The following is a 25,020-nucleotide window of genomic DNA, read 5'->3' as shown; positions in this document are numbered from 1 at the left end:
TGATTTGATGATGACAAATGGAAGTGCTCGGCCGGGCCAGGACTGATTTGATTTGTTCAATTAGTCAGTCGTCATAAATCGGAAATCGGGAAACAACAAATGGACAGAGAGAATGATTATAATCCATGTCTCAGTCCATACGATATCTAGAATGGAGGATATATGATCCCTTATCTAATGGACAAGTCATTGACAAAGGTCAGAGTTCATCGACAAGGTCAGAGTTCGACAGAAGCTTTTGAGAGCTACGATTGCCAGTTGGTTCCTAAAGTCATACGCAATATTAGTTTTAGACTTATCCAAGTGGGAGACTGTTGGATTAATGTCTAAGTCCATAACTATAATTGGTAAGACTTGACCCGACCCGACATGGTCCATTTGGGTTGCATGGCATCATGCATTTGGATAGACTATAATGAGAGAAATAAGACACTTATGGTTATTAATATATTATAAGTTCTAGTATATTAATAATAAGAATAATAAGATTATTTAATTAGTATTGATCAAGAATTAATCTAGGATTAATTAAGTGATCAAAAGAAGACTAATTAAATATATGGGTTGATTGTGTAAATCATCCATACTTGTATAGTGGGCTAATGCTCCATGGATAATCAAGTTGGGCTAAAACCCATAGGATGGTCCATGGATGCTCCATGGTGTATCTGAACCCATGGATCCAAGGAAATGGAAAGTCATGACAATTAGGGTTTACCTTAATTGTAACACTATATAAAGATCTTATTCTTGACAAAATCGGTCACTAGTGTGAATATGAAGGGCTAGCCGATTTCATGAAGTGTAGATTTCTCTCAAGTTATTCCAAGTGTATTTGGTGTTGTGTGAACCATTTGAGGTGTCACACTTGGGGCACTAGGCACTCAAGCTTCATGAAGACATTCTACATCAAAGAGGTATGTATTCTATCTTGTTATATTGATAGTTTTGTATGCTAGATTAGTATTAATACCTTGGATGTTCATATTTGCATGTATAATAGAGAAAACATAGATCCAAGGTATTTAGGGTTGCATGTACACTTAGGAGTGTTAGAATGCTCAAAACCCAACAAGTTGACCCTCAAGTGTCCAACCTGATGGCAATGATAACAAATCCTCAGATCCCGAATCTGGGGCTATCTGCCGACAATCCCTCGCATAGTGCCCCTCCTTTACGCACTTGCGGCGTGCACCACCGGACCTACAAACTCCGGTGTGACCCTTCCCACACCTTCCACAAGTGCGGCTGCTCTGATATCCCAATCCAGAAACAACGGTCTTGGACCGTTTCGGCGTCGGTTGCGACTGTGTCGGGGACTGCCTCTGCTCTCGCAACTGCAACTCAATCTCCAACTCACGCCGCCTGGCGGCCTCCTGTAACTCCAACAAGGTCTCGTACCTCTACGTAGACACAAACTGCTTGATATCCCTCTTGAACATACTCAGATATCGGGACATCTGAGCCTACTCCGAAGTGAACTCAGGGCAAAATATCGCCCTCTCAGTGAACATCCTAGTGATCTCTGTCACCGACTCCGAAACCTGCTTCAGCTCCAGGAACTCCTGAGCTAACCTATCTCTCTCAACCCACGGAACATAACGAGTGCTAAACATCTCCCGAAACTGTTCCCAAGAAACCACAACCCTCTGCGCATCCGAATATGATCCTGTGGTCAATCTCCACCAATCCTTCGCCCCGAGCCTCAACAGGTTCAGAGCACACCTCACCCTTTGATCAGCAGGGCATAAACACGTGAAGAAACACCCCTCCACGTCCGACAACCATCTCATAGAAACAATCGGGTCCTGAACTCCATCGAAGGTAGGGGGCTTCGTATTATCGAAGTCCCGATACTGAAAACCTCGACCGACTCCTCCCTCTGCCGCTGCTACAGCCGCTGTAGCCGCGGCGGCAGCCGTCTCTGTGAGAGCCGCATAGCGCTCATCAAAATACTCAACCATGGCGGTCTTGATCGACCCAAACAGTTCCGGCAACTCGGTCCGGAACAACGCAACAACCTCATCATGCAGGATCTCATGAATCCTAGCATCCAACTCACCTGTGCTCATCTGACCAATAACCTCGGCTGGTACTAAACCACCCTGACCGCCCTCTCCTACTCCCGATCCTGACTCGGATCCGCTCCCAGCATGCCTCGTAACCACCATACTGAAAAACATCGCAAGATCTCAGATACTCCCCACTATCCTGAGAACCAACCCCAACCCAACCCTAGAGGTCATGGTTTCTTTGATATGCGTATGGGTCCTGTGCTTTCAGTAGTACGGGCCCATACTACCTTCCACACCTACCCATATTTGTATCAAGTATTACCACAACACCCTAGTGGAAAACATACATAACAAGCACTCAACCCTCACTCCTAGAGGAACACCGAAAATCTCCCACAGAAGAACCCTAGGCTAGCAGGCATCATAAATCAGGCAACATTATCATGAAATCCTGAAGATCCCTAGCCTAGTACTAGCATGTTGTTCTATCATAGCTCAAAAACAAATATCATGTATGGTATTTTGGGGTTACTTACTGGCTCCGACTGATCGTACCTCCACGTCCTCCTTTACTCGTTTTGAAAACCATTTTAAATTCTCTTTTGAAAACTCTCCTTGATTTGAGACTGGATTCACATGAATGTTCCTCCAATTCACTCAAACCAAGGCTCTGATACCAACTTGTAACGCTCTAAAAATTCAACCAATTTTAAACTTTTCAAAAACAACCCGGTTTCATAAAGTTATTACAAAAAGGTTTTCAATACAATTATTATCAGAGTCTTCCCATAACCACATCATAAAACATAATCATGAGGAGCGGTACGATCACGCCTTTGCCTTGCCACGGTCTCCTGAAGAACCTGAAAAACATGAAAAACATTAAACCACAACTGTAAGTCCGAAAACTTAGTGAGATACCCCCAAAATACCAACCACATATACCATACACGCACAACATGCCATATCATAACAGAACACAAAACAACCATGCACTTCGGGTCTACTGTGTGACTGGTCCGCCGCACCGGCCTTCAGTCCACCTGGTCCACCCTCCGAGTCTATCCACATACATCGAGTCTACAGTGTGATTGGTTTGCCCGCATCGGGCCTTCAATCCACCTGGTCCACTCTCTGAGTCTACAGTATGACTTGTCCGCCCGCACTGGGCCTTCAGTCGGCCTGGTCCACTCTCCGAGCCTCGACACGTCTGGTCCGCCCTCTTGTGTCCTACAGCCTATCCGGACCGCTCGCTGGGCCTTCGGGATAACTGGTCCGCCCTGGGTATGTTGGCCTACAGCACAAAGCAGGACTCGCCTCAACCCAACCCCAGTCCAACAACCATGTGCACATAAACATTCAATCATATAACAAATCACATTCAATCAAACCGATCTAACAGATCATATAGCATAACATCATCCTAACCAGGATACCGATCTAACCGGTCACTAGCATAGCATCATCCTATATACCAGGATACCGACCTTAACCAGGTCTCTAACATATACCATCCTAACCAGGATGCAAACATAGCAAAGCAATAACATAACAACAATACCCGGATCACAATCCAATAAAGGGTCGGCCTTGGTGCCGTAGACCCTGTCGATATAGTGAGGATAACTCACCTCGCAACTGCCGACTGAAAAGATAAGACCGAGCTGCTCCGACCACTGACACGATCTCCACCACTAGCCAACACCAACACTGAACTCAAAACAAATGCCAACAATTACCAAAATGCCCCTGGAAGTCAACTGGTCAAACCTTGGTCAAAGTCAAAGTCAAAGTCATCCTCCTGACTGACTCTACTCGCCGAGTCAACCCGATGACTCGTCGAGTCCCCATGCTCAGAACTTCCCCAATCCGCAACTCAACTCGCCGAGTCACCCCGAGACTCGCCGAGTCCAACAACTTTGAGTCCCCTCGCACTCAACTCACCGAGTCCTCCCTTGACTCACCGATTCACGGCTCAACCAGAAGAAGGTTAGGACCTCACGACCAGACTCGCCGAGTCCAAGAACAGACTCGCCGAGTCCAAGGCTATCTTCAACCAACTCGCCGAGTTGTTCTTCCAACTCGTCGAGTTCCTGCCCACCTTCATGCAACTCGCCGAGTACACCCTTGTGACTCGCCGAGTACCCCTAGATTTGAAACCATACAGAGGCTTTCCAAGCCATGTAGATGATCCAAAACATAGATCTACCCTTCTTCAACCCATCCATCACGTAAAGTGGCAAACTTTACGTGAATCCAAAGAGATCTAGGCATTTTACACTCTAGGGTTTGGGTTTGGGTTTGGGACAAAAGAGCTTCATCAACCATTCAACGACAGGGACTTTAATGCTCTCTAGACCTCCTCCATTCCAGATCTGAGGTAGCAACCTCAGATCTAACCTCCAACTCACAAAACCACAAGCTATTCTTTCCAAATGCTCCAAAAATGATGAATCTAGAAGATAACAGCCCAAGAAACGAAGTAATACCTCAAAAGAAAGCTCCAATAGAAGAGAAATCCGAATCCTTGCAAATCCCCTTGCTCCAAGCCTCTTAACTCTCCAAGATCTCTTCCAAAATCTCTTCTCCAAGGTTCAAAAGCTCTTAATCCACTCACAAACGCGCCTTAGGGTTTTCTGAACTTCAAGAGAGGGTAAAGAGGCTGAGGAGAGGGTTTAATGTCCTTTAAATAGGGCTCATCCTCAGAAATTAGGGTTTTCTCCACTCAGCACCAACTCACCGAGTCCAGCCGCCGACTCGCGGAGTTGGCCACTTAACACGCGACCAGAGTCGAGACCTTACTCGCTGAGTCCACTCATGGACTCGCCGAGTTGCCCCTTCACATTTACATTTTGAACCCTGAACTTGCACTCCTGAACTCGGGATGTTACAGGATGACAGAAGATCCATGGTGATGGGAGTGACCTATGGTGGTTTCGATGTTAGCGTTATAGTTGATGAGTGTGGATATGCATAAACGAAAGAGGCCAAGCGTACTGAGGACGATGGAGAAATTAATGGGGTTTAAAGCATAATTCCAGGTATTTAAAGAATTAGTCACTAAAGTTTATAGTTACGTAAAAAACTATAAAGACAAAAAAATAATATAAATGTATAAAGTTTCCAACTATTAAAATCAATGGTGTCAAATTTACAAAATGAGAACAAAAGATGTATTATACGTAATATACTCGGGAAATGGACTTAATAAAGTAATTAACTTTTCGGTTTGTTCACATCTGGGTAACTATCTTTTTTTTGTACACATCTAGGTAACAAACTTTTTAGAAGTGTTCACATATGACCATTATGACCGGATGTAATATGACCGGCTGTAGCAGGTTACATTCGGTCATAACTGGTCATAATGGTCATATGTGAATACTTCCAAAAAGTTCGTTACCTAGATGTGTACAAAAAAAGATAGTTACCCAGATATGAACAAACCGTAATGGTAAAAGTAAATTACACGAATGGTCCCTATAGTTTGTGTAATTTGTGCGCTTGGTCCCTAACTTATTTTTTAGTTTGGATAATCCGTACTGTTTATTTTTGTTGTGCGTTTGGTTCTTGTCTTACCTCAAAAGACTGTTGTGCCATTTTTTAATTATTTTTCTTATTTATGTATTTATATTTTATATATTTTAAAAAAATTAATAGACCCCACATATTTGTATCTCCTCACATTAAACCTGAAACAAATATGTGATTTCAGGTTTAGGGTGAGGAGATACAAATATATGATGTCTATTAATTTTTTTAAAATATATAAATTAAATAAATAAATAAATAAGAAAATTAATTAAAAAATAAATAGAAAAACAGCACAACAGTATTTTGAGGTAAGACAAGGGCCAAACACACAACACAAATAAACAGTAAAGATTATCCAAGTTAAAAAATAAGTTAGGGACCAAACGTATAAATTACCCAAACTACGGGGACCATTCGTGTAATTTATTTTTACCTTTTCGGTATGTTGATATCTGGGTAACTATCTTTTTTTTTGTGCACGTAATGAACTTCTTGAAAATGTTCACATATAACAATTATGACCGGATGTAACCTGCTACAGACGGTCGTAATAATGATACGTGAACACTTTCAAAAAAAAATTGTTACCTAATATGTATTAAAAAAAAAACCCCTCAAAAAAACTAAAAAAACTTCTATTTCTCAATACTCATATCCAAATTATAATTTTGATTTGGAGATTACATCAAATGACTTCAAAATTCAAACCCACCCTCTTACTTAGTTACTTTGACTTTGCTACCCTAAAAACCTTCAAGGTCGATTATCTTATTCTTATCTCGTATGAACACAGATTGACGATACAAAATTCTTCGTCCTTTTCCATGAAAATTTGCGAACATTTTAGCTTTAGTTTACAAGCAAAGTTCTCAACATAATTCGAAAGTATTGATGTTAACTGTTTAGTGCTAATTCGTGTATCGTCTTCTTTGGTTTATGATTAGATTACAGACTTCATTGTACAATAATTTCCGTTCTGAATCGATCGCATTCCGAAGATTATCTTATTTTAGGTGAAGAAGAAGTTTTATCTGTACATTTTGTTGATTTAAACTGATTGTGCGTATTGTAATTGATTCATTCTTTGTGTGTGTGTGTGTGTGTGTGAATGGATTCGAATTGAAGGGCTAGGAGTTCGAAGAAGGATTCGCGAAAAATGGCACCTCCAATCCTATCTTTAGCTTTACCATCGGAAACGGGTCGGGTTCTCAGCATTCAGTCTCACACTGTTCAGGTTCGTTCTACTTTTCGTCTCCTCCCTCCCCTTTGATTGCGAATATGTTCGAATTTTCGGAAATTGGCATTAGATTACAGCTTTTCAGTGTCCGATCAAAATCAGGAAATTAGTTGATTTTGATGACAACTGTAGCTTTGTGTACAACACTTTGCATGTTCATCATCTTAAGCCAACATGCCATGTTTTTGCAAAGTAGCATAATTGCCTAGAAAGTATGAAATCATAATTATCCTGCAATATGTTTTTCTTAGCTCTGAGTTGAATATGAACAAGCAATTACTTCAATAAAGCAATTCTCAATCATCCTTTGATCATATATTTGATTTTTTGTGATCTAGGGTTATGTTGGCAATAAATCTGCTGTCTTTCCACTCCAATTACTAGGTTATGATGTTGATCCGATTATGTCAGTGCAATTCTCAAATCATACAGGCAAGTTTAGGGTTCTTTTATTTACTTCATTAAACACCCCAACATTCAGGGTCATATTCGTCAATTTCAATCTATCCATGACTAAACAACAACAGATTTTTACAGGATACCCAACTTTCAAAGGACAAGTTCTAAATGGAAAACAACTTTGGGAGTTAATAGAAGGCCTAGAAGCCAATAATCTACTACACTACACACATCTATTGACTGGTATTTTCTAGGTTATTCATTTTTCCAATACAAAAAAAAAAAAAAACATTTTCTTTAACAACTTAAAAGAAATTTTGATTCAATATTTGAATAATTTTGTTGATGCATTTACAATTACAGGTTACATTGGTTCAGTTTCTTTTCTGGAAAATGTATTAGAAGTAGTTAAAAAGCTTCGATCCATTAATCCTAATCTTACATATGGTAAGTTTTCATTTTTTAGCATTTTTTTTGTCAAGTATATAAATATAATGTCTGTAGTTTTTTTTTTCTTTTATCAGTTTGTGATCCAGTGATGGGTGATGAAGGAAAGTTGTATGTCCCTCAAGAATTGGTGTCAGTATATCGTGAAAAGGTATATATATATATATATATATATATATATATATATATATATATATATATATATATATATATATATATTAATAAATTTAATTATTTATATATACAATGACTCTTTTTGTAATTCATGTTTAGGTTGTCCCTATTGCTTCAATGTTGACTCCCAATCAGTTTGAAGCTGAACAGTTGACTGGATTCAAGTACTTTTAATTTCAACACACAAAATCTCAAAATTTTATTAATTTGTTGGACATGTAAATTGACATATTTAACCTTCTGCAGAATTGCATCTGAGAAAGATGGAAGGGAAGCATGCAGGCATCTTCATGCTGCTGGCCCATCAAAGGTTCTCTCTCTCTCTCTGCTATTTATATTATTATTATTTTTGAATTATTTATTTTCTTTAGAATCTAATATTTATTTTTATTTTTTCTCAGGTTGTGATAACAAGCATATCCATAGATGGCAATCTTCTTCTAATTGGAAGTCATCAGAAACAAAAGGTACACATTCAAATTCAATCAATCTTTATAAGTTATAGCAACTGATTTTTTTTTTTTTTTTTTTTTTTTTTTGTTAATTTTCTTGTGCTTACAACTTTCTTTTTATTTCTTAATATTTAAATTCTAAATATTATAGGATCAATCTCCTCTCCAATTCAAGATTGTTATCCCTAAAATCCCTGCATATTTCACAGTATATATTTTCTTCTCTCTCTCTCTCTCTCTCTCTCTCTCTCTATATATATATATATATATATATATATATATATATATATATATATATATATATATATATATATATATATGTCTATCTGTCTATTTATCTATCTATCTGTGTGTCTATCTGGTTACAGGGAACAGGAGACTTGATGACTGCATTATTACTTGGATGGAGCAATGTAATTACTAATTAATGCATTTATTTTTTATGACAATTAATTCATTATTCATCATTTTTTTTTTTTTTTAAAATGTTGGGTTCTTAAAGACCTTTTTTTTTTAATTTCTTCAGAAATATCCTGAAAACCTAGACAAAGCAGCAGAACTTGCTGTATCAAGCTTACAAGTATGTCATGTGCTTATTGTGGTTTATTTAATATGTCTATAGTATATATATTTTGGAAAAAATTCGAATTGATTTTTTTTTTTTAATATATTTATGTTGTTTAAGCATGTGTTATTTGGTGTGTGAAATATTTACAGGCTGTTTTGAGTCGAACATTAGAGGATTATGAGAAGGCAGGGTATGATCCACAGTCAAGCAGCTTGGAGATTAGATTGATTCAAAGTCAAGATGATATTCGAAACCCACAAATTAAATATATTTCTCAGTTATATGATTAAATGCATATATGTACAATTATTAATTTTCAAATGTTTTATGTTTAATCAAACTAGAATTTTTAGATAATTTGTGATTTAAGTACAAAGTATTGTGTCGAATCTTAGAGTAATGTTATGCCTCACTCCAACTTAGATATATCATTAATTAATTAAATGGAGAATTGCTGTGAGATTTTATAAATATATAGATAATGATTTGGTTGCTCTCTCACCAAAACAAATTTTGCGTACTTTGTAGAATATATTAAGACATGGTCAAGTTTAAAGTAAAGAGCACACAATCTTATAAAAATGTTGTTTTTCGAATAGTACAACAATACAGTCGAATGGGAAGCATCTTCGATCAATTGTTTCCCACTTGTGACTATAGGACAAGTTTGGCCAAACCAACAATCAAATGACATGTATGGTTGGTCGTTACGTCATATTTTGATAAATAAGACTGTGGGGAGTGGTCACAGCCAAACTATCAGAGAAGTGCTACTAACTCAGTGCCAGTTCCACCGATTCATTAGACATTGGAAATGGTTACCAATCCACAATATTCTTTTTTTTATGATTAAATTAAATAAAAAACCATAATTTAAAACATAATAAAATATTTTACATTAATTAAAATCACATTACATTAATTACAAAAACATAGAAAATTAAACCTAAAAAAATAGAAAATTAAAGCTAAATTACTAAATAAACATAGAAACCTAAATCTAAATTACTAAAAAACACAAAAAACATAGAAAATTAACCTGAATTACTAAAAAAAAACATAAAAACCATAGAATCTAGTTGCGGTATTTTTCGAGAACTTGTTGAATTTTTAGAAATGTGCTTAAATTTTCCGGGTTAAGATTCGGTTGCGGCACCGTGTTTAAAATTTGAAGATTAGTGAATGTCATTTTCACCGACGAGCTTCCTCCGTTGATTCAAAATTTTTTTTTTCTAAAAAACTTAGAGTTTTGTCTTTTTTTGTCCGTTAGTACGTCCTCTTTGGTGAAGATAGCTGACAGTGGTTTTCACATTCAACGACAGACAAGGAGAGACCTCAGATGATGATGATGGAGATGAAGAGTCTTCTAAAACTTCTATCTCCGACAAGAAGGGAGGCGGCTGTGACTGGCTAGATCTATAACACAAGTTACAATCTAATGTTCAGACGACGTTGGTGAAGGTGGTTTGTCTAGGGATGGTGAATGTGGTTTGTCTAGGGATCACTCAGATGATTTCGTGGTGGTTCTTAAAACAATTGGTGAACTATCAAATTTTTTTGGACCAAAGTCACATAATTTTGTCAAACCATTTCTGCAATTTGTCTTTTAAGATAACTTATAATTTAAATGTGTTATAAAAATTAAATTTTATTTAATATTTTTTGTTAAGAAATAAAAGGTCAAAATTAAAATCGGACTCGTGATTCGGGAAGCTTGTAGTACAGTAGTAGAAGAAGACATACATCCTCGCAGACATGGGCTAGTCACTTCAAAATAAGCCTTTTGTTTTATCGGCGCCTCCAATTCTTCCGACTTCCCACCCTCGAAGCCTCCCTGCTTCGCTCCAGCACCGTTCGATCGTTCCTCATCTCCGATCAGAATCGCCGCCCTCTTCTTCGATCGCAGGACCTCCTCTCCGGTCGCAGGCGAAGAATAGCTTCTCCGATTTCCACTGAAAACGAACAGGTTTGCACCGCCCGTTTCGAATTATTTTATTTTTTTCAATTCTAACATGAAATTATTGCTTAATCTTGCTGGAAAAACTCTCTAATGTACTGAAATTTGTTGTTTAATTTTGCTGAGATTGCTTCTTGTTGCTTAAATTTGTTGTAGGATGTTGGAAATCCGAAAATATTGTTGAAAATAGATGTTCTTGCTTAAAATTCTTGTTAAATGTTGCTGAAAATCAATATTCTTGATGTATTTTGCTGGAAATTCCATAACATTGCTGAAAATCAAGCTTTTTCTTGATGAAAATATGAAAATAGTGCTGGAAATTCCATAATGTTGCTGAAAATACTCCATATTGCTGAAAATAGTCATTATATGTTGATTTTTTTTTGCTGAAATTTAAAAAACAAACAGATTTCTTGTTGAAGACTACAACAGGCATCTGACTTGAGAAAAACATACATCACCGAACACTCTGCATCGATTAAAAGCAAATTCATCAAAAACCCTCAGCAAATCAGAAAACAGAATCTGTCAAAAACCCTAGAATTAATAATGGATGCAGATACAGCTTTAGAGTTGGTGAAGAAAGGCGCCTCTCTTCTTTTCCTCGATGTTCCTCAATACACTCTTCTTGGCATTGATACTCAGGTACTACACTACCCTTAGTTACAACTCTTCTATTTTTTCTCCATTTCTTTCCATAATCAAGAATTTGGGGTATTTTATTTAGTATCTTGTGATTTTGTATTTAATATCTGGTGTTAACTGTATATGATTATATAATACAGATGTTTTCTGTTGGACCTAATTTCAAAGGTATCAAGATGATTCCTCCAGGTCCTCACTTTATATACTACAGTTCTTCAAATAGGTTAGCTACTTTTCATCATCCAAATTCCCCATTTTTTTATATTCATATCATTTTGTAACGCTTTAGAGTCTTTAGATATATAATTTCATATGATTGTTCTTGAATTATGAATTGTTTTTCTTGCAGAGGTGGAAGTGAATTTTCACCAATGATAGGTTTCTTTATCGATTTGAATCCATCTCAGGTCAGAATTTTCTCACTAATTCTTTCATTTTGATCAATTATAAACACCATTTGTACCCTTTTTTCCAACAGGAATTTGATTAATCTAATCAAAATTCTCTTTTTTTACTTCATATGACAGGTAATTGTTCGTAAGTGGGATCCACAAGAGGAACGATTAGTTAAAATATCAGAAGAAGAGGTATAAATTATGAACCTTTTCTTATTACTTTGACTCTAAATAATCACAATATTATAAATTTATAACCTATTTAGTGATTTAGTCTTTGAATATCAATTTTTTTCTTTATTGAAGGAAGAAAGATACTCTCAAGGTGTAAAAAATATGGAGTTTGACAAATACCTCGGGCCTTATACACTAAATCAATTTGGAGAATGGAAAATGTTATCAAACTACATTACAAAAACTACCATTGAAAGAATTGGTAATTACAATTTTATATGATTTGTTGAAAAAAATTATCTTCTTTTAATCTTCATTCAACATGCAGAACCCATTGGAGCAGAGATCACAATAATTCATGAACCCGACATTTTTGTAAACAATCCAAAAACTTCAATGGAGGAAGCTTTATCTGAGCAATTAAAGAACACTAAAATTCAAAAATCTGATGACAAAGTTGTAAAAAGAGGTTGTTATTACACGAAAATCCCACGTTTAATTAAACAAAAGGGAATCCTCGGGCAAGATCTTACTTCCTTGAATCTTGACAAGGTAGTACGCGTTGCAAAATTACCATTTTACCCCTTGGAAAAACATAAACGAGACGTTTTTCTTATACCATGTAGACAAGTCTTTTGGAAAGCATTTTGATTAAAGAATATGGAGGAATGGAAGATTTGCTTCTTGGAGAGATGCAATTTGCTTTTGTTGCATTTTTGGTAAGATTTTTTTAGTGAAATTCTTTAAAAAAAAGGAAAATGATTTTAAAAAAATATCTGAAATCAAATATGTTTATTTGGCAGATGGGACAATCACTTGAAGCATTTCTTCAATGGAAAAATTTTGTTAACCTTTTATTTGGTTGCACTGAAGCTGTAAGTTTTCTCAAATATTTTATTAAACATTAACACTTTATCCATACAAAATGTTTTTAACTTTTCTTTAATATTTTTTTCAGCCTCTTCATACACGGAGTAATTTATTTACTAAGGTAATTAATTGTATATGATTTTTATTTATAATTTGTTAATGTTGACAATAAAGTTTGTGATTTGTTTTTTTTTTTTTTTTTTATAGTTTATCAAGGTTCTCTATTATCAACTCAAGTATGCATTTCAAAAAGAAAATAATGTTGCTACAAAAGGGTCTATCACATTGTTAGATGATTCCTTTTTATCTTCTGATAGTTTTCTTCAACATCTGTGTAAGGTAATCCAATCTTTTTTTTTTTTTTTTTTTTTTAATGTTTAATTAGTTTGTTAATAATTAAATTTTTACAGGAGTTCTTTTTGCTTGTGCTTGAAGCTCCCTTTGTTGATGGAGACCTTTTGTCTTGGGTGAGTATAATTCTCACTCATTTTACTAAAGCTTTATAAATTTTCTTCTATATTAATTTCAAGTTTTAACTTTTGTTGTAATTATAAAATTGTGTAATGTATTTATGTAGACAAGAAAACTTAAAGAGTTACTAGAGTCATCTCTTGGATGGGTATTTGAGCATGACACGAGAGATGGCATCTTTTATGAAGAAGATGACGAGGTTAGTCTGTGTACTGTTTACTGTGTACTGTATACTGTGTACTGTGTAACAAATTTGTTTTTGCAGTTTGCTCCGGTGGTGGTGATGTTGGAGGAGTGAAGATATGATGGACTTTTGGCGAATTAGGAAACAACATCAAGATTTTTCTTTTTTGGGTTATAACAAGAAATTTTTGTGCAATGTCTATTTATAGTAGGGATTTCAGATGAATTTTGTGTATAAAAGTTAATGTCATAGGGAAATGTTTGATTGTGGGTTGTGAATTTTGTGGAATGTGGCTAATTTCATGGAGTAGATAAAATGTTAAAAAAAAGGCTAGTTTATACTTTATAGAAATGTAACAACTTTTTTATTATATGATCTTGTTAGTTTATTTGTTGTATAAAGAGGGTTAGTGTTACATAACTAAAGCAAGCCTAGTTAGTTATAGAATTCTAATTAGGCTTTATACTATAAAAAACTTGGTTATGTTTGTGAAAAACAAAATCGAAATTTTAAGTTTAAGTAGAAAGATGTATGTTATTTATTTATTAAAGATCGTAAACTTATTTACATACAATTGGGAATAATCTATTCCTCCCACCAAATATTAAATTATACTCTTACCAATGCTACAGGCTGTTTTATTTATTTATTTCGAAGTATTTATAATTTATTTGAAAATACTTGTTTGTTGTTGGAAACCACTTTTTTAACCATACGATTTATGGATTGTAGCTGTAACAACCCGGAATTTCAAATATTGATATAATTATGTTTTGGGGGTGTTTTAAGAAGGGACTCGGCGAGTTGGAGCCTTGACTCGCCGAGTAGGATCACAGACCGGGTCGCGGGTTCGCGACTGGACTCGACGAGTCCGATATGGACTCGGCGAGTCTACGCTGTTTAGCGAAAACCCTAACCGTTCAGGTTTGGGACGTATAAGAGGCACTCATTGGCCGTCATTGTTCAGTTTAGCCTTCTGGGAAGAACCCTAAATCGAGTGGGTGCATTTGGAGCAAGGTCTTAGGGCCATTATTGATCTTGGAGGAATTGTTGTGCAAGAAAGAGAAGGGATTGGCTAAAGGAACAGCAAGGGAGTCACATTCTGAGGATTGGGGACACAGAGGATGCATTATTCAGGTAAGAACTCGAATTATCCTCTGCTATGTTGATGTGTTATGGAATTAGGGTTTATGGAACCCCTTTGTGATTAGATTAAGTGTTACCCTTGTTACCCAAACGACTATAACCCTGTATTAGGACCTTAGAGGTCCAGAAGGTCCCATGCTTGTGTATTTCGGAACAATACTTATCTCAGGAAGCAGTTTGATCGACTGCATGGCATGGACTCGACGAGTCTGATGAACAGACTCGGCGAGTAGCTTGAAGAATAACTGAGACTCATCGAGTTGTTCTTCAGACTCGGCGAGTTGAGTCGGGGTGGCCCCGCGATTCTTCCAGGAGGAACTCGTCGAGTAAAAAGGGGGATACTCGACGAGTAGGAAGGGAATCTTAAGGAATCGGTGAGTCAAGGACGAGTAGACTCAGAGTCGTTGAACTCGGCGAGTCTTGGGGTGACTCGGCGAGTTAGGTCGCGGGTTAAGTAAAGTTCTGAGTATGGGGACTCGGCGAGTCATTGGGTTGACTCGACGAGTAGGGTCAGTCAGGGGTTGACTTTGACCTTGTCTTTGATCAATGATTGACCAGTGGTTCCAGGGATATTTTGGTAATTGTTGTTATTGTGTGAGTTCAGTGCATTGGTGACTATCCAGGAGTGGAGATCGTATCAGTGATCGGAGCAGCTTGAGCTATCTGTTCAGTCGGCAGTTTCGAGGTGAGTTATCCTCACTATATCGCTAGGGTTTATGGCACTAAGGCCGACCCGTTTATCGGATGGAAATCCGGGTAGTTGTAAGTTGTTATATGTTATGAGCCGGAAGGCATTACTATGTGGATAGGAAGGTCATGGCCTGGAAAGACGAATGTATGCATTTAGTATGTTGACTGATTTATAGAGTAATGTTATGACAGTGACCGGCTAGACCGGTATCTTGTAAGAGTAATGCTATGATATGTGATATGTATGCTATATGTGGTAAGCTATTTGTTATATGTGTGCTATGTATGTCATGGGCCGGAAGGCGATTATATTATGGGCCGGAAGGCAATATGTTACGGGCCGGAAGGCGATTATGTTGTGTGACGGACCGGAAGGTCAGGGCCTGGAAAGGCGTATATGTGGTTGGTATTCTGGGGGTATCTCACTAAGCTTTCGGGCTTACAGTTGTGGTTTTATGTTTCAGGTTCTCAAGAGTCTGTGGCAAGGCAAAGGCGTGATCGTACCGTTCCTCGCATTGATGTTTTATAATATGAACCTGGGAAATTACTCTGTTTAATAATGTATTGAAAACCTTTTTGTAACAACGTTAATAAAATGGGTGATTTTGAAAAGTTTTAATTGTTTCGAAATTTTGGATGTTACAGTAGCCTTATTTTTATACCAGTTTTACCCTTATTTTGATATTCTATATATTTTACATTATGTGAGACCTGTGTATTATACGGATTTATTAAAACAAAAGTTAAATATAGTCGAATCACAAATTTGAAAATTTGTGCAAAAATAATAAAAACTAATGAGTTCTTAAAATAATAATGAAAACTAATGATATATTTTAAATAAATGGGCTGAATCACAAATTTCCCCTTGTACATTGAATAAATGGGCTGAAGATATTATTAAAATATGTCATTTACCCTAATAAATGAAAATGACTTTGCCACATGTCATTCTCTCATAAAATTAGCCACATGTCATTTTGTCATAATTTGAGATATATTTATTTTCCACTTGTCATTACTTTAATTTTCATTTTCAATATATCATTAATTTAGTTTCCATAAATTAAACCTACCATAATGACTATTAATTTCAAATTTTAAATTTTAAATTTTAAATTTCAAATTTAATTTCAAATAAATTTACAGTTCAAACCTTTGTGTTTATCATTTTGTTATAATTAACCCGTTTAGTACACACTAAACACATAATTTTAATTTATTTATTTTTTGCATGTTTTTTTTTCTCATAATTTTCATTTATTTCAATTTCAAATTCAAATAAAATTTCTATTTAATCGTTCGTACTTAACATTTTGTTTTAATCAACTCGTATAATATACGGGTCTCACAACTAGTTAGTAATAAAAGAAAATGAGTTCTTTTTTTTCAATTTACCAATTTACCCTCGTGCAAATTCTGAAAGTAACATGCTAATTCAATAACTCCTTATGACTTAAAATGAAAGTACACCTAATGGGCTAAAAACTAATATTATTGCCACGTATGACTTAAAATTAAAGCACAACACACACTTAAAATGACCATATTGCCCCTGAACGGATTTACCATCAATGCATGTTTGATCATTTGAATCCAAAAAACAGATTTAAGAAAAAAAAAAATCAACCGAAATTGGAATATGGTCAATGTTGTTATAAAGTACAGATTTTCCCCTTAAAAAAAACAAAATCAAGCAATGTAGTTTGCTTTGTCTGTTTCTATGAGTACATGTAAAAAAAAAATGAGACAGATCTAACAACATTCCCCGTTTCTTAATTACTTTCCAACAAAATTAAGAAATAACTAGATCTCTAAAATCAAATCACAAATGAGTCTTAATTATTGGACTGAGATTTCAAAGATTAAGGATATGGGTTCCTTTTTCGTCTCATGTAGCAAATCCATAAGCCAAAAGTATTTAAGGTTTGAAAAAAAAATTATAGGAGTACTCGTAAAGAAATCTCATGTTTTTCTGTGATTTCGTGTAGCAAAAAATAACAGGATTTGAAAGTTTTCTTTTTAATGAATTGCAACCCATATTTATGAAATGGTAGCCCATTAAGCCCGTAACTACCCATATTCGATGTTATTATTATTATTTTATATATTTTCATAAAAATGCCCATTAGGCCTATATGCGATATTTGTGGTTATATTATATAGTTGTCTCTTAATTTTTTTTGGCTCCAAGAATTTATTGAATTTGGCTACATTTGTCTTTTTCAGATAACAGTAGCAAACACCCTTTAGAAATTTAGACTTTAATTGCATTTGACATTTGAATACACCGAGTGGGTTTGGTTTTCACCATTGTTTGCAAGAACAGAAATGGCGCGACGCTTCTCTCAACTACCCTCTCTCTTCAAAACCACCAAAACTTATTTTCATACTCCAAAATCATATCTCAGATTACCCAATAAACAATCGACCTCCCTTTTCTTCATCGACTCAAGAACCCGAGTAAACGATTCACCTTTCCCGTTTGCACAAGGTCAGCATCCTTCATCCTCATCTTAAAATTTCGTTTCTTTTTCATCTATGACTTTGAATACCATATGTTCATAAATCCCATTAAATTCTTTTCGTTATATGTTACGTTACCTGGTAGTGTTCTCTTATGCACCCCAACTGTTTGTGAAAATGCCTGACTGAGTGACTGGTTTGAGGACTCAAATGATTTCTCTATTAAAACCCAACATATCTTTTACAGCATCTCGATCATATGCTAGAGGGAAGCAACCTCATTACAATCTGTTTAGCAATGGGAAGCCCGGAGACAAGAAATTTCGAGAAGCATGGGGAAAGGAAATCGACGAAGACGATTGTCTCTGGACAGGAAGCGAAGAAGACGAAAGTGACACAGAAACCCAAAAAGCCCATCTCAATGAAGAAATCAAAAAAGTCAAACAACAAGCAAAAGATCATTCAAATCTCATCGATGGCGACGACAGTGACGAATTAAGAAGCGTATGGTCTGGAAGCGACGAAGAGAAAACCCTCTGGACAGGTAGTGAAGACGACGACGATGACGACATCCCGACAGACCCTTACCCTAACGAATCCAGCGATGCGTATTTAGACAAACTATTCGAATTTGATGAAAAACCAAAGTATCGGACAATTTCCGAGCTTTTAAAATCCGAAGAACAAGAACAGGAAGAATTATCTCCGGGAAAGCTAGCGAGAAAACTTGCGGTTGAAAATGCTTTGAAGAAACTGAAGAAAGGAGCCGATGGGCGTTATGTTAATGTGTGGGAAGTGATGAGTGATTTGGATATTCTGATTGGTGCTTTTGAGAATATTGTTTCTGGACCTGAATATGAAGAGTTGAGAAAAGGTGGACCTAAGAAATTGAATATGGAGTTTTTTAAAGATATACAGAAGAGAATGAGGGATCCGAATTATAAATTTTCGCCCGAGTTGAAGCTGAAACCGAAGAGTAAAGTGGTTCCAAGAAAGAAATGGCAGAAGGCACAGTCTAGAAGAAGGAAAGCACAGAAGCGTTGACACTCTTTTACAACTCAAAATGGAAGTATACATGTTACAAAGGTTTCGTAATCAGAATGTGTTGGTTTAATAATAATTTCTTCAAAGATTTAAGAATGATTAACTACTTCTTGGACGATTGCAATTCACATGAAATATTAATTCCTGACACATCATTACATGAGTTTCCTCCTAACTTATTTTTTTTTAACTCGGAAGGTCATACTGTTTGTTTTTGTTACGCGTTTGGTCCCTGTCTAACATAAAAAGACTATTATTTAAATAGGGAAAAATGATGAGGTGGATAAGGTAAGGTGAAGGGGATGAGTTTGGGGGTGTGTTTATTTAAATAAATTAAAAAATTAAGGGCAAAATAGTCTTTTTAGGTAAGATAGGGACCAAACGTGTAACAAAAACAAACAATAAGGACCTTTCGAGTTAAAAAAATAAGTTAGAGACCAAACTTGCAAATTACCTTAAACCATAGGGACCATTCGTGTAATTTACTTAGGAGACTATTTAGGAGAACTCTGTCATTAAGAATGGGATTCACCCGCTCACGAGGTAGTTATTTCGGACTATATGTTGTGCATCATTGGCTGCAACTCCCCTGTGGTATGCTTCTTTACCTTGTGGCAATATTATGTCCGGTTTGAAAAATAGTCATATGGCCAAAATTATATGACCAGTTTGGAAAATAGGCATATGACGTTCTATGACAATATATTGCTTTCCATGGCATTTTGAAAATTTGTAAGTTCGAACAAGTTGCGCGTTTGAAATCATTAAAACGATACCACTACATAGGCCAAAAGAATATTTTTGTTCGAAAACTTTTGTCCGGTTCAAAATTGCAAACAACTTGTTACAGAAAAGCATGTTCGAAAATGATAATGAAGTTTGAAAATTTAGAAAAAAAAGCATTTTAAGTACTACCTTTTTTTCTTTAGAAACTAGAATTCAAAAATTACAATTTTCCAACTCCATGATTATCTTGGTGAATTCATAATAAATTGTTTAATTTTTTATGTATAGTTTGGAAAGTGTTTTTTTTTGGAAAACCCATATTGTATTGTTAAGATTGAGATATTGTGTAAGACTGTTTTTAATTTTATAAGATTGTGATCATAAAATCAAACTTATCAAACCGGAATCAAAAGACACCACCAAATAGATACAATAATAAGTTCAAAATGAAAATATACCCATCTATTTGACTATTTGTTCCAACTTATGTAAACTTGGACATAACAATAAGCTAAATTAATACATTAAACCTAAACCTCTAATATAATAGATGTTGATATCATTTTTTATAATTATTTTCATATGCTTTTTTACTAAATGCAATTAAAGAAAAACATGATGCATATAAAAATTTATCTTTACCAACAATTATAAAACTAAAGAGTAAATGCAATAATTTTTCATATCATATTACACGTGAGATTATGGAAGAAATTGAGGTTCCTGAACGTAAATCTATAATGGAATATAGGAATAGAAAAGATTGGACAAAATGGAAAGACACCATAAATAAAGAGCTTAATTCTGTTACTCAACGAAAAGTTTTTGGATCTAAAGTCCATACACCAAATGAGGAAATATCAATGGGACACAAATGAGTATTTATGTGAAAAAAGAAACAAAAAAAATGAATTTGTGAAGTATAAAGCAAGACTAGTTGTACACGGTTTTACCCAAAGGCCCAAAATTAATTATGGAGAACGTACTCTCGTGTGGTTGATGCAATTACATTCTGTTATCTAATAAGTTTACACATGCAAAAATAGAGATGCATCTAATGAGTGTAGTTACCGCCTATTTATATGGTTCACTCGAGAATGATATTTATATGAAAATCTCATAAGGATTTAAGGTGCCGGAAGCACAAACTTCTAATTCTCGAGAAGTATACTCGGTAAAATTAAATAAATCTTTGTATGGATTGAAATAATCTGGTCATATATGGTTCAATTGTTTAAGTACATTCATAAAAAGTGAGGCATCAACATCCAGAAAATTCAGTCAAGTAACAACTTGACCCATTTGTTCACTAAAACACTCCTTACATCCAATTTTGAAAAGATAGTACGAAACATTGGTATGTGGCGCTTCAAGGAAATTAAGTGATGTGTTGATTAAGGGGAGTTAAAAACACATTGTACTCTTTTCCTAGCTAAGTTTTCCCCACTATGTTTTATTAGCAAGGTATTTAATGAGGCAATTATTTCAAATGTCTATTATTATTCATGTATATCTTTCTTTAATAAGGGTTTCTCCCATGGGGTTTTACCGATTAAGTGTAACATCCCAAAAATTTCATCAATTTAAAACTTTTCAAAACAACCCATTATTAACAAAAGCGTTTACAAAAGCATTGTCTCCAAAACATGATTTAAAATCAGAGTCTCTCAAGATCCAGTCTGTTGTAAAACCAATGATGTGTACGGTCACGCCTTCACTTTGCCACAAATCATCTGAAGAACCTGAAACCATAAACAAAATTGTAAGCATAAAACTTAGTGAGTTCCCCCAAAGTACCAACACTCAACATATAACATATACAAATAACAGCATGTAATTGGGTCCACATCTAAGAGACTGGATTACCCCTGAGCCCACAGTATGAGTCTGGCTTGCCTAACGACCCATAAATTATATATGGCCTGCTTTTGAGCCCACAACATAAGTCCGACTTACCGCTGGGGACCAGAGCTTATGTCTGGCTTGCTCCAACCTAATCAGTCATCAGACTGGAATATTAATGTTCAGCCCTCAATACGAGTCTGGTATACCAACTGGGTCCTCAGCTTGTATCTAAGAGACTGGATTACCCCTGAGCCCACAGTATGAGTCTGGCTTGCCTAATGACCCGTAGCTTATATATGGCCTGCTCTTGAGCCCACAACATAAGTCTGACTTACCCCGGGGACCACAGCTTATGTCTGGCTTGCTCCAACCTAATCAGTCATCGAATTGGAATATTAATGTTCAGCCCTCAGTACGAATCTGGTATACCAACTGGGTCCTCAGCTCGTATCTGGAATGCTACTAAGCCCTCAGTATGAGTCTGGCATGCCCTACCCGGCCCTCAGCTCATATCTGGATTGATCCAATACCCTCAAGCCCTTAGTACGAGTCTAGCATACCAAACATGTCCTCAACTCATATCTGGAATGCTCATGAGCCCTCAGTATGAGTCTGGCGTGCCCTACCTGGCCCATAACTCATATATGGAATGCTTCAGGGTTTGTTGGTTACAACACGAAGTAGTACAACCTCAACCCAACACAATATACCGACAGCTAACAACATATACATGTAATCATGCATATAGAATCACAGGTAGTCCTACTGATCTCCAGACTAGTATATCAAGACTAGCATGCATATCTATTCCATAATCAACATATCAACAATATCAGGTTATCCAACCAGTGGGTCGGCCTTGGTGCCTTCAACCTAAAAGCAGAGAGAGGAAAAATCACCTCGCACTACTGAATCATATAGACGTTTCTTGGCTGTTGGCTGATAGATCTCTGAACCGTCAATATCAAAACAACACCCCATTAACAGCTGATCCCACGAATAATCTCTAACTGCAGATCCGCTAACATCCACACGCTATCAAATACCACAAATGAAAACCCATGAACATCTAGCCCCGGACTCACAATATGAGTCCATATTAGGGTAAAAAACCTTTTTACCCTTCTCAAGCATGGCCCAAAGCCAAGGCCCAAACTAGATGATCAAAGGCCTAAAATTCCAAAATAAACATCTAAGGCCCAAATATGGCCTAATTTTCCAAATTGGGCCTAATTCCTTTCATGGGCCTTTTCCCAAGAAGGCCCAACAAGTCACAACAACCCAACAATGACAATCCATATGGCCCAACATGGCCCAACAGCTAAGCCCAAACCGAAGCCCAACACGCAAAAGGCCAAGTCCGCTGAGTACATGGGGCATACTCAGCATATACGCTCCGCGTACAACATGGGAGGCTTGTACGAGCAACATACATACTTGTACGCCCAACGTACTCACCAACCCAAAGCCAACTTTCCAGTGAAGCAATTAAACCATTAAGACTTGAATCCAAACTCAGATCTGACTTCCCCAAGGTGGCTTATCACTTAAACTTGCCAACTTTATGTGCATACATGGCTAAATGGGAGTCTAGAGCTCAAAAGAGCTTAATACTTGACTTAATACATGCATGGAACCAAAACCACCATAAAGTTTTCACCTTTATGCCTAAGGAACCCATGATATAACCAAATCTACAATTACAAGCTTCACAAACGACTTAAACTCCCAATCATCAACCAAAAGCGGTCAAAATGACCAAAAATGCAACAAGAAGAAGATCCATGAAATGAAAAGGCGAGGTTTGAACTTTATACCTCCCAAGCTACCAAAAGGGAATGCAAATGTTGGATCTCAAAGCTTTCCTTCAAACAATAAGTCTTCAAGTTCCTCCTTCTTCTTCTAGATCCACAAACCCTCCAAAAATCTCACAAGAGCTTCAAGATCACCAAATATAGGCTAGGGGTCGAGTTAGGGTTTTTAGAGCATGGAGGCTGACTTAGAAATGACCAAAAGGGGATATCATAAAGCTTATATACGACATAACACAAAATAGTAGGGTTTTATAATTGACCCTCATACTCCTAGTGTACGGGGCCTCGCACCCCCACACCACCCTTCACATTACGCTCATCGTATACATCTTTACGCCAAGCGTACCGACCTACACAATCATACGCCCCGTGTACTGACCTACGCAGTCGTACACCCCGCATACTCCCTTGGTACGCCTCGCGTACTAGGGTTCCCTCCAAAACCCTAAATACTCCGAAGGCCATAACTTCCTCGATCTAAGTTCGTTTCCGACGAACTTTATATCCACATAAAGGTGATGAGAAGCCATACACTTCTAGTAACTCATCATAGCCTTGAAGTTTCCCCGAACCAAACCTATAATTCATAAAGGAACGAGATAACGAATTATAATTATGCCCTTGGGCTTCGAAACACCATCGAACACTCGGATCACTTAGACTTCAATAGCCTCAACCAAAAAGGGCCAAATCCTTTCTTTCCCCAAGCTCCCAAGCCTTATGATAATTGATGATCAGGCCCTAACCCCGAATAATAAAGTCGGGTGTTACATTAAGGTTTTAAGGAGGTATGATATAATCGTCATTCAAGGGGGAGTGTTATGAATTATTATTTAGTCAATGACTAATGGATTTCCCATATTCATCCATCACTCCTCATAACTAATGAGCATTATAACATACGTTATTATGAGTTTTATGAGTGTAGTTACACACTAGCATAACGAGCATTCATAACATACCTCACCTTTCATCTTCTTTTTTAATTATAAGCCGTGAGTAATATGTATTGTCAAGGTTGGTTGTTTTACCACATGTGATAAAATAAAGTTCTTTACAATCTCATTTCCTACATTTTTCTTTAATTTAGCTTCATATTTTATAACAATTTAGTATTTACCACATGAAAATCATGTTTTTAAGGTTACTCCAACTACCTATCAATATATAAGCAACTATTACTTTTATTTATTTTTTTAGATGTTGCCTCTTATATGTAAATACATTTCTTTTATACCATAATCAAATGAACACATTATTATTTCGGCGAAATTCCATTAAAACCCACCGTATTTTTTTGTTTTTGACATGAGACATTATTATTGACGGTTTTATTACATATGGTTTTATATTAACTTATTTAAAATGAAATTTTTTGGTCTTGAATTTTTGGATGTTACACTTTTAGTTTTTATCTTGGTTATAGTACGCTACATGTGGTTATGACTGTTAGATCGGTATCAGTACAAACAATATGTTGTTATGCTTTTATGATCCGTTAGGATTGGTATGTTAGTGACCTGGTTAGGTCGGTGCTCTGGTTAGGAGAGATTGCTATGATCGATGATCTATGAGATAGTTATATGTGATATCTATATATGCCAGTATATGTTAGTTATGTACATATGGTTATTTGCTTGATGTTTGGGTTGAAGCGGTCCTGCTTTGTGCTGAAGGCCAACATACCCTACGAGCGGACCGGATAGACTATAGGCCTGCACGACGGTCCAGTCATACCGAAGGCTTGAGATAGATCCAGATAGACTG

The 25,020-nt window shown here is 36.2% G+C and overlaps 3 protein-coding genes across 3 annotated transcripts; all 3 read left to right on the top strand.

Annotated features, from left to right (window-relative positions):
• The first annotated feature begins 6,282 nt into the window (after nt 1-6,282).
• LOC111909999 (pyridoxal kinase) lies at nt 6,283-9,252 on the top strand. The gene is made up of 13 exons (XM_052770628.1): nt 6,283-6,562; nt 6,675-6,783; nt 7,125-7,218; nt 7,324-7,428; nt 7,549-7,632; nt 7,710-7,783; nt 7,906-7,970; nt 8,053-8,116; nt 8,208-8,273; nt 8,410-8,466; nt 8,627-8,671; nt 8,785-8,838; nt 8,976-9,252. The coding sequence occupies exons 1-13, from the start codon at nt 6,486-6,488 to the stop codon at nt 9,114-9,116; spliced, it is 1,035 nt and encodes a 344-aa protein (XP_052626588.1). The 5' UTR covers nt 6,283-6,485; the 3' UTR covers nt 9,117-9,252.
• Nucleotides 9,253-10,550: 1,298 nt separating this feature from the next.
• On the top strand, nt 10,551-13,892 carry LOC111909998 (uncharacterized). Its single transcript, XM_023905800.3, has 14 exons — nt 10,551-10,792; nt 11,192-11,428; nt 11,569-11,651; nt 11,778-11,835; nt 11,956-12,015; nt 12,130-12,259; nt 12,326-12,549; nt 12,624-12,716; nt 12,801-12,872; nt 12,956-12,988; nt 13,075-13,206; nt 13,278-13,334; nt 13,445-13,537; nt 13,604-13,892. The coding sequence occupies exons 2-14, from the start codon at nt 11,333-11,335 to the stop codon at nt 13,634-13,636; spliced, it is 1,164 nt and encodes a 387-aa protein (XP_023761568.1). The 5' UTR covers nt 10,551-10,792; nt 11,192-11,332; the 3' UTR covers nt 13,637-13,892.
• Nucleotides 13,893-17,539: 3,647 nt separating this feature from the next.
• Nucleotides 17,540-19,031, top strand: LOC111909997 (uncharacterized). Its single transcript, XM_023905798.3, has 2 exons — nt 17,540-17,852; nt 18,072-19,031. Exons 1-2 carry the CDS (start codon nt 17,690-17,692, stop codon nt 18,866-18,868), a joined length of 960 nt encoding a protein of 319 aa, XP_023761566.1. The 5' UTR covers nt 17,540-17,689; the 3' UTR covers nt 18,869-19,031.
• Nucleotides 19,032-25,020: the final 5,989 nt, after the last annotated feature.

This window comes from Lactuca sativa, chromosome 4, assembly GCF_002870075.4.
Source record: "Lactuca sativa cultivar Salinas chromosome 4, Lsat_Salinas_v11, whole genome shotgun sequence".
Lineage (NCBI taxonomy): Eukaryota > Viridiplantae > Streptophyta > Magnoliopsida > Asterales > Asteraceae > Lactuca > Lactuca sativa.
Note: the sequence above shows the minus strand (reverse complement) of the source record. Positions and strands in the feature narration are given on the sequence as shown.